At 43.0% G+C, this 10,871-nt stretch overlaps 1 protein-coding gene across 1 annotated transcript; it reads left to right on the top strand.

Annotated features, from left to right (window-relative positions):
• Nucleotides 1–7,523: 7,523 nt before the first annotated feature.
• Nucleotides 7,524–10,585, top strand: MRPS33 (mitochondrial ribosomal protein S33; the record flags this gene model as incomplete). Its single annotated transcript, XM_080701371.1, has 2 exons — nt 7,524–7,738; nt 10,480–10,585. The coding sequence occupies 2 exons, from the start codon at nt 7,524–7,526 to the stop codon at nt 10,583–10,585; spliced, it is 321 nt and encodes a 106-aa protein (XP_080557497.1).
• Nucleotides 10,586–10,871: the final 286 nt, after the last annotated feature.

The raw sequence follows: 10,871 nt of genomic DNA, 5'->3' as shown, positions 1-10,871 counted from the left end.
CTGTTTTCTCAACTGAAATATCGAGCATTCAGTAAATGCTATATACAGCCGGGCACGATGGCACACGCTTGTAATACCAGTTTTGGGGAGGCAGAAGCAGGTTTGCGGCCAGACTAGGCTACTTAGTGAGGTCCTTGTTACAAAATAGAGAATAAAAAATAGGGCTGGAATATACCTCAAACGTAGAATGCCCCCTAGATTCCATCCCCACTACCCAAAAGGAAAGAAAAAAAAAAAAGCTATATACAATGCCTAAAAAAATGTGGCTTGCTTGAAAATTTTAGTAGGGAGGGAAACAGAACTTATACGATCTGCCAAGGAGACAGACAAATGTCCTATCCCTGCTCCCTGAAGAAGATTCCGGACCAATGGTGAGGGGCAGAGAGAGCTCCCAAGGGAACCCTAACCTAGCCAAGGGAGACGAGAAAGGCCTCTGCAAATTATGTTAACTGACTGTTGGAGAATAAATATGTAGGTGAACGAGAGGACAATGGCACCCCAGAAAAGTGTGAAAGACTGACTCCTATGGTCCAGTAACGCTCTCAGAACACCTAAGGTCTAAGCGGGATGGTTAAAAAAAAAAAAAAGTGGAGGAAGAAAAGAAAAACTTCATTTCACGCTCCCATCACAGAGCACACACATCGCCAATGCTTCGGAGGCAGATCTGCAGACATTCCTCACAAGATGAAGCTGGCAAACCCTTCGGGACCTTCCAGGAAAACCATCACATCCCCACCGTTCCGAATCCCCACCAACGGCATTCAACGCGCAGGCGCCAAGTGTGACCTAGAAAGCCCCGCCCCAAGAGAGGAAGTTGGTGGTTCCGGGTTGTCACCGGGGCTCCGCTCTAGCCGCCAAGCTTCCGGTTCTCTACTGCTCTGGAGGCCCCGGCCGGAGCGTGGAGCTGGGAGGGCGGGCCTTCCGGGACGCAGGGCGCGCGTGGGGCAGGTCAGGACCAGGTAAGGCGCCCGCGGCTTGGGGCTGTGCGGGGCGGGAGCAGGGCTGGCTGTGGAGGTCCTGCGGGGTCTCGAGGCTTGTAGGGAAGTCAGGAGCTGGACGAGTCCATTTCATTAATGCCCAGCTCCTCCTGCTTCCCACAAACATTGTGTCCTTTAACAGCGACAGCTGGGGCGGTTATCAACGGAGGACGCCTCTCCGTCGCACTACTCTGTTCCAGATTCGTTAGCAGGTTTTGGCTGTTTCTTTGCACACCAGACAGCCTTCTGCACAGTAGCCTTGTGTGGCGGGTGCAGATTTGTTACCACTTTAAGAAAAATATTTGTGTAAGGCCCTACCAATTCAAACGTGGGCTGACAAGAAACGCTTACAGCTTCCAACACCAGGAGGAGTGATCGAGTCAGACAGAGGGCGTTCAGGGTTATTCTTTCTGAACTGAGTAAAGCTAATATACTTTCAGTACCGTTCGTGGCCCTGCGACGCAATAAAATAACCAGTCATAGGCTTTAAAAGTAATCAAGTGTTCTCTGGGTTGTTTTTCCCCGACACCACGTGTGTACATTGCGAGTACGTTCTTGGAGGCCTAATGAGTACGGTAGACACTATGCCATGAGTTTTGCACCCCAGACTCAAAATTCAGTGATGTTGCGTGACTGTCCCGTTTAGTAGGTGAGGGAACGAAAGCAAAGAATACTGACTACTGTGAAAAGGAATATGGCCAGTATTGAAAGACAGGGGCAGGATTCAAACCAGCTTCGCTACTCCAAAACTGGTGTTTTGTGCCAACCAGTGATCTTTGACAAACTGGAGAAAGAGAGCCTCCTTCCCAACAAAGGTTACACACATACATGCATATCTGAACGTATAGCTTTACAGATTCAAAAAGCAGAGACATATCCAGCATTAAAACTTAGGCACTTAAGGCCGGGCGTGGTGGCGCACGCTTGTAATCCCCGCGCTTGGGAGGCTGAGACAGGAGGATCGCACAGGTTCGAAGCCAGCCTCAGCTACTTTGTGAGGCTCTCAGCAACTTAGTGAGACCCCATTTCCAAATAAAGTATAAAATAGGTCTGGGAGTATAGCCCGGAGGTAGAAAGCCTCGTTCCACCCCCAGTACCACAAAAAAAAAAAAAAAAAAAAAAAAACCTTAGGCACTTAACCTTTCAGAAAGAAAAAGCAAACATAATTCAGTCAATTATTGAGATAAAATTGACCTTCAGATTTGACACACTGAAGAAACTTACCTTTTTATGCCAAAAAAGAAATAGAGGAATTTTCTTGTGTGGATTGAAGTTGTTTGGCTGTTTTTTCCCTCTGTAAAACTATAATTTTCTGTAGTACACATTTAAATAAAGATACTATTTCTTGAACATCAGTATGATGTATAATTACGATTCACCAATAAAAATAGTTTTTAAGAAAGATGCCATTTCAGCCGGGCGTCATAGCACACGCCTGTAATCCCAACATTTGGGAGGCTGAGACAGGAAGATCACAGCAGTTCTCAAACAGCCTCAGCTACTTAGTGAGGCCCTTTGCTACTCAGTGAGACCCTGTTTCAAAATAAAGAATTAAAAATAGGGTTGGGAGTATAGCTCAGACATAAAATACCCCAGGCTCCATCTCCAGAACCACACAAAAAAAAAGAAAAAGATGCCATTTCAAAATGATATTTTGTACCCCCTTAAAATGGTTTTCTATGAATCAGCCTCATTGACATATAAATTATTTGCCATTTAATTAGTTATAACAACACTATCATGGTTTTTTCCAAGAAAAAAATTGAAAGACTGTATAATAAAGCATACCAAGGTCCTGAAAAGGCTTTGAACTTTTTTTTTTTAAAGCTAGTAAAAAGCAACAATGTGTTATCCTTGGAACCAGTACGTATGGACAGCAAAACTTTTTAGCCTATATTTTTAAAAAATAGCATACCAAGTTTCACTGTCATTCTCTGTACTTTGTAAGGAAACTACAAAGCAATGGTGTTACTAATTGTGTAAGCATTTTCAGTTCCCCTTGCTTGGTGATTCTTCACTTCTCGAAAAGGATTTTGATTTGGAGACATTTATTCCCTTTTTCTCTTGTAAAATTTTTAGGACTGGTTTCTATGGTATAACCATGTTCCAATGAATTCTAGTATACTTTATTACTCTGTGTGTGTATGTGTGTGAGAGGGACAGAGACACAGACAGACAGACATATACATTACAGGAGTATTCTACCATCAAAATAAACTCCCAGCCTTTTTTATTTTTTATTTGAAGTGGGGTCTCACTAGGTTGCTGAGGGTCTCACTAAATTGCTGAGCCTGGTCTCAAACATTCCAGGCTCAGCCTCCCAAGTACTAGGATCACAGGCATGCACCACCTCACCCAGCCTGATCTTGTAACCTACAAGTTCTAAATCCCAGGAATCTGCTACATTGCAAAGTGGGCATGGAGATAACTTAGCTTCCTGTGATGGCTTCAGTGACTGCTGGCCTAGTGAGTCCCTTCCTCCTCCCGCTACCTGTCCAGGTGATAACCCTCCTCTCTGTTTCTCTGGCTGTCAGGCTTTATAAGTGAAGGTATCCTCCCAGGGAGGTACCGGTCTAATAACTATGGAGTATGTAGCTCTCATTTTTTTTCTTTTGCATGTTTAGATGATGACAAAGAATCAACAAATGTGTCCATGTGGAACAAATTGACATCTAACTTGCAAAGAAGTTTAGAGTTTTTCCTTTTTCAAAGTTATTTGCTGCTGGGCATGGTAGCACACACCTGTAATCCCAGTACTTGGGAGCCTGAGACAGAAGGTCTCAGGTTCGAAGATAGCCTCAACAACTTAGCGAGACCCTATTTCAGAATAAAAAATTTAAAAAGGGACTAGAAGCCAGGCGTGGTGGTGCACGCTTGTAATCCCCACGCTTGGGAGGCAGAGACAGGAGGATCGCGCAGGTTCGAAGCCAGCCATGCTGGCTTAAGAGACCCTGTTTCCAAATAAAAAGTATAAAAATAGGTCTGGGAGTGTAGCCCGGAGGTAGAGGGGCTTTCAGGAACCCCAGTACCACCAAAAAAATAAAATAAAAATAAAAAGGAACTAGAGGTATATCTCAAAGGTAGAATGCCCCTTGGTTCAATTCCACTACCACAAAACAGATAAAGTTATTTACTGAGTGCCACTCTCTTACTCATTTTTAATGGTGGTCCTGCAAGCTTGGTTTTTAGTAAAAGGAAACTCAAATTTAGAAAAGATAGGTATATGTTCAGAATAACCCAGGTATTAGAGGCGTCCTCAAACCCAAGCCTCAGGACTCCATTCCGCCTCTACCTAAAGTAAAGTTTTCTGGAATTCAGAACATGTTTTCCTATAAATAGTGCAGCAAAATAATAGTTCCCAAACCAGCTCATTAGTATCTGGAAATACTGTGCAACTACAGTCAGATCTCTGCTGATGCCATAATGATAATTTTTGGGGGGTGGGGAGCTACAGGGGATTGAACCCAGGGGTGTTCTACCTCTGAATTAAACCCTCAGCCCTATTGGATTATTTTTTAACTTGAAACAGGATCTCACTAAGTTGGCATCCTAAGGTCTTGCTAAGTTGCTGAGGGTTTCACTAAGGATTCCAGATTTTTAAATGTCAAATAACCTCTCAGAGCAGAAGGTAAGCAGCCTCGAAGGGTGAAACACACTAAATAACAGGATGGAAGCACAGGGCACCGCTGAGCACTGGGCAAAGCCATGAAGGTGCTTTGGGGACATCCAGAAAGTGCATGCATCAGGGACTGAGGACCAGTGGTGTGACATCTCCCCTGGCCCGCTCTTTGTTTCTATTTATTTTTGGTACTAGAGGTTGAACCCAGGGGTATTCTACCTCCAAGGTACACCTCCAGCCCTTCTTTTTTTATTTTGAAACAGGGTCTCGCTAAGTTTGTGAGGGCCTCATCAAGTTGCCGAGGCTGGCCTTGAACCTGCCATCCTCCTGTCTCAGCCTCCCAAGTACTGGGATTACAGATGTGCACCACCACATTCAACCCATAATGGTAATTAAAAGCAAAACTAGGCAGAGTTAATAAAGAGTTTGTTATAATTTATTAAACTGGCATTTAGGAAAAGATTGATTAAAAGTGGGAGGAAGAGCCGGACGTGGTGGCGCATGCTTGTAATCCCAGCATTCAGCCTTCGGGAGGCTGAGACTGGAGGTCATGGTTCGCGGACAGCCTCAGCTATTTAGTGAGGCCCTCCACAACTCAGTGAGACCCTGTTTCAAAATAAAGAATAAAAAATTGGGCAGGGGATGTAGCTCGGAGGTCAAATGCCCCTGAGTTCCATCCCCAGACCCGCAAAAAAAAATAAATAAAAAATGTGGAAGGAAGCCAGGTATGGTGGCACATGTAATCCCAGCACTTGGGAGGCTGAGACAGGAGGATCGTGGTTCGTGGCCAGCCTCAACTACTTAGTGAGGCCCTCTGCAACTTAGTGAGACTTGTTTTGAAATAAAGAATTAAAAATAGGGCTGGGGGTGTAGCTCGGAGGTAGAACGTCCCTGGATTCCATCCCCAGTACCACCAAAAAAAAAAAAAAAGTGGAAGGAAAAGAAAAGATAAAGCATACAAATAAAGTTTTTGCAGCTTTTCATGGTGACTTCTGGACATTTGTAAGGCCTTTAGAGGCTGATGGCACTGATCTATTACTCTTTTCTATTTAGATAGTAAACTGTTAGTGACCTTCTTCACAGCTTCAACCCCAGCCCTTCTGCACCCATACAGGGAGAGAGGAGTGGGAAAGGAAAAGGGATTTTCTTGACTGGAGCGGGGAGACGTTGGTCCCCACACTTCTCCCCTTTCTGGCCTTCAGGTGGCACTGTTGACCCAAGATTGCTTGGTTGGTGTTTAGAATGGTAAATGGTTTGAAGTTGGCATTCTGTGGTTTGTTTAAGGGCAGCCTCCTCCTTTAATCAGTGTGTGAGGTGTACTGGGGGTTGAACTCGGGCATTCTACCCCTGAGCTACACCTCTAGTCCTTTTTATTTATTTTTTTTGGTTTGTTTGTTTTGAAACAGGGTCTTACTAGGTTGTTGAGGCTAGCCTCAAACCTGTAATCCTTCTGTCTCAGCCTCCCAAGTACTGGAATTACAGGCATATGCCACCATATCCAACTCTTTTTTTTTTTTTAAATAGATCTTGAAGTAGGCATTAAAACTTCCTTAAACACTGAATTCATTTTCTTGTAAGCGCTATTTTCAAATTTTATCAGATGAACAAATTCCCTGCCTCATACCTCATCCACCTCTGAGCAGGCGCATAGGAGCCTCTTTTCTCTGCTGGTAGCTTTATTGGCATTCATTTCCTCCTATTTTCCTGGCATTTTTATTTTATACCCTTCTTGCTATATTAATTTGATCTAAATAAGCTATAGTTCACCTTTAAAAGTAATGTGCAAAACTTTGAGCAGCTATTGGCACCATTCAACAAAGTCTCAGTATTAAAATTCATATAAATTGGCATATTCTATAAACAGTACCATCTGATCTAGAATATGACAGTTATTCCATCAGCAACATTCCTAATTTTTTATGTATCTGCCATATACCTTTTAATCTCTATTAGCAGGAAATTTTGCATATCATGGTTATCAGATGTGCACATACAGACACACACACACACACACACACACACACACACACACACACACACTATGGAATTGGGGATCAAACCCAAGTCCTCAAGCACGTTAGGCAAGTGCTGTGCCACTGAGCTGTCCCTCCAGCCCTCACCATTATCATTCTTATACCTATTTCAGTATGCTGTGCCCCTGAGAAAAAAGTTAGTATTTTCAGCTAATAACTTAGCTAGCTTGTTTTAAGGCTGATAAGTAATGGCACGGTTCGTAACTACCTTGTGTTCAAGAATAAAACGAATCTTTTGCACTATTGCTCCTTCTTTAGGCTGTTAGATTTTTATTTCTGTAAGACTCCTGTCTGTTTTTCCCAGATGGCTTTCAGTCTCTAGGCAGAGTTCAGTCCAGTAACCTGGAGGCCGAATGACCTCATAGCTCATTAGCTGTTCTCAGAGCCATCTGGTGCCCGTGAGGAGAGCTCGTTCAAAGGACTGATGATAAAGGCAACAGCATAATTATTTCTCTGCCGTGATTACACCTTCAGATGGCAAGCAGTCAGCATATTTATTTGTAAAGTGCTTAGGTGGTTGTTTTCTAAAGATAATAACAATGCTGTGGTAGACTTACTTGTTTCCCCGTCTTCTGTCCAATCTGCAAATAGGTAAACCAACTCTCAGTAAAGAACCTACCGAATCACAAAGTCGTTTATTACAGAAAGGGTAGTATGGCAAGGAAGTAATATGATATGGACACAAGTGTATCAAATACAGATGAACATCAGAAAGGAAAGGCAGTTTGGACCATGGGTATTTCTCAGTTCCAAGGCATGTCCTGCCAGTCGTGTAGTGCTTGCTGTCTCTTCATTGTCTCCAGGTCCATTGGATAATTGTAGAATTTGTCACACTGACCTGCTTATCTTTCTCCTCATTTTCTGCAGGGAGTCTTGCTCCTGACTGCTCAAGAAATGGCTTCCCTTTCAGAATATGCCTTGCGCATGACTCGTCTCAGCGCCCGTCTCTTTGGGGAAGTTGCCAGACCTACTGATTCCAAATCCATGAAAGTGGTGAAACTGTTCAGTGAACAGCCGTTGGCCAAGAGGAAGGAGACTTACGACTGGTATCCAAACCACAACACGTATTTCGCGCTCATGGGCATTCTCCGTGTTCATGGCCTCTACAGGTGATGGCTAGCGCATGCGCGCGCGCGCACACACACACACCCCTTGAGAGATGATTTTAGTAGCTCATCAAAGGGGAGAACAAAGGCTTTCTATTCTTATAGTTTTGTGGTTCTTATATGAGAACCCAGATAGTTCAAAAGGTACAGCTTGCAAAGAAAGGCTAATTTCAAAATATCCAAATAAGCAAACCAAAAAAATGAAACACATGCTTGTTAGAAGACATGTTTTAATTATGTCTAAAATATGACATTGAGTCGATCCTGAGCTATAGAGCAATGTTTAATTATTCACTAATCTAACAGTATTCTAAAAAGCATGCAGAGAAAAACTGGTCCAAATGCTGAGGAAGAATCCAGGAGGACCACAGATGCACCACGGTAGCAGACGCACCGCTCGCGGCCCCGTGCGACCTGCCTGGCAGAGGGTGTGTGGGCGCCTCCTTCCCCGCTAGAGGCAGATGTGTGGGCATTCTTATTTTCTCCCACTTGCTTCTGACATTTTGTACCTTTTTGGCATAATAATTTGGTCTAAATAAGCTGTAGTTTGCCTGTAAGAATAATGTATAACTCGTACAGGCACTTAATACCATGCATTTGTATGTTTGGGTATATATAGGAAGTAAGTGCTTAGGGGTGTAATACCTCTCTAGAAAGAAAAAGGAAAAAAAAAGATCAAATATGTATGTGACCGGTTTTGTTTGTTTGTTTTGCTTTTCTGGCACTGGAGATTGAACCCAGGGGCTTTCTACCTCCAAGCTATACTCCCAGACTAATTTTTTTATTTTGAAACAGGGTCTCAGTACATTGCTGAGGGCTTCACTAAGTTCCTCAGGCTGGCCTTGAACCTACACTTCTCCTGTCTTAGCCTCCCAAGTACTGGGATCATAGGTATGCGTCACCACACCCAGTTATTTTCTTTTTTCTTTCAATTATTTTTATTACCAAGTTCATTACAATTATTCAAGGAGTACATAATTATATAAATATATAACATCTTTTTTTTTTTTCTTGGTAGTACTGGGGTTTCTGGAAGCCCTTTTACCTCCGGGCTACATTCCCAGACCTATTTTATACTTTTTATTTGGAAACAGGGTCTCTTAAGCCAGCGGGCCTGGCTTTGAACCTGTGCGATCCTCTGGTCTCCGCCTCCCAAGCGTGGGGATTACAAGCATGCGCCACCACGCCCGGCAAATTTTAACATATTTTAATTGGACTTATCTTTGGACAATGATACGAAAATTAATTTGAAACCATTCTTTCTAATCTGATTAATAGTGCAGCATGAAATCCATTCCAGATAGCTAAAGGTTGATATATTTATTTATCCACATGAGTATTTCCTAAGTACCTTCCGAATGCAGGTACATGAGATGGGCACTAGGGAAATAGCAGTGAACAAAATAGAATATATTTTCTTTTTTTTTTTTTTTTTTTTTTTTTTTTTTGGTGGTACTGGGGTTCCTGGAAGCCCTTCTTCCTCCGGGCTACACTCCCAGACCTATTTTATATTTTTGAAACAGGGTCTCTTACGCCAGCACGGCTGGCTTCGAACCTGCACGATCCTCCTGTCTCCGCCTCCCAAGCGCGGGGATTACAAGCGTGCGCCACCACGCCCGGCTAGAATATATTTTCTAAGTGTATTATTAGAGATGATTATAATCCATGATCTATTTTGAATGTCTGGAACTGCTTGGGACATCTCCCTTGCCATTATATGCTACAAAATAAATACTGGTAGCCAGATCCCTTGAGTATAAGATTATAATCATATTCAATTATTTTAATATAAGATTTAACCACATTCTCGGCAACCTAGTTTCTGAGACACAGTTTTAGAACAATGAAAAGAGCTAGGGTGAAGTTTAGAGGTAGAATATCCCTGGATTCAATCCCTGGTACCACACACACAAGTGTATATAAATCATATGCCATTATTATCCATACTTTAAAGGTGAGGGGACTAAGGTGAAGAGAGGCCAGACCAGTTATCCAAAGTCACCGAGATAGCAAACTGGAGCTGTGATTTAAACGTAGGTTCCAGGAGATCCGCAGCTTACATGTTTAAGCATTATACTCTTTAGGTATCTGGTTTTAAGATGTAGACAACTTAATATTGTGCAGGCAGTCTTCAACTTCCACACCATCCGTATGCATCAATAGTCAAGTTGCCCTAACTCCTATCTACATTGTGTGTGTGTGTGTGTGTATGTGTGTGTGTGTGTGAGGGGGGGGGGAAATATAGTGGGAATTGTACCCATGGGCATTCTACTTCCAAGCTATACCCCCAGTCTTATTTTTTATTCTTTATTTCGAAACAGGGTCTCAATAAGTTGAGGAGGACCTCATTAAGTAACTGAGGCTGGCCGCAAGCCTGTGATCCTCCTGCAGCCTCCTATGCACGGGGATTACAAGTGTGTGCCACCACACTTGGCTAGTGTTGAGTCTCAATGTAGGGAAATTTGAATGGTTAATAGTACATCTCATCATTACAAAGGCTTATTTATCAGGACTGGAATTTGTGGCATTGTGTCAGGAGAAACTGACTGGTATTTTGGAGCCCAACCCCTCTGTATGTTGGGGACCTCCTGTGCATTCTTTTCACCAAACTGGGCATTTGCCTTGAAAAATTGGGAATCAACTAGAACAAACCCCCCCCCCCCAAAATAAAAAGCAGTGCTATACTGGTGGTTTTCCAATATGACAGAAATAACCAATTGGCTATTTTTCCTGTCTTCATTCAGAGATGAGCATCAGGATTTTAAGGATGAGCAGAGGCGTCTAAAGAAGCTTCGTGGAAAGGGGAAGCCAAGGAAAGGAGAAGGGAAAAGAGCGGCAAAGAAGAAATAGTGTTGGCCCATCGGGAGAGAAATGTCTTCCTCGGGACTGCAAGAAGAAAGCATTTGGCATCTCCACAGCTAGAGAACGTCATCTGCTCAGTGACGGTTTTGAGGAACGCAGTCGTCATCCCCATGTTGAAGTGTAATCCAGTTAAATTGTGGCTGGTTTCTTGAACACATTCTAATTCTGCAAAATTATTTTGGCCTTGGTTTTATAATCTGAGGTTCACCAAATTCTCTAATGGAATGAAAACAAAAGAATTGTTTAATGACTTGTCTGGGGTGGGCAGAGACAT

This window comes from Muscardinus avellanarius (assembly GCF_963383645.1).
Source record: "Muscardinus avellanarius genome assembly, chromosome: 9".
Taxonomy (NCBI): Eukaryota; Metazoa; Chordata; class Mammalia; order Rodentia; family Gliridae; genus Muscardinus; species Muscardinus avellanarius.
Note: the sequence above shows the minus strand (reverse complement) of the source record. Positions and strands in the feature narration are given on the sequence as shown.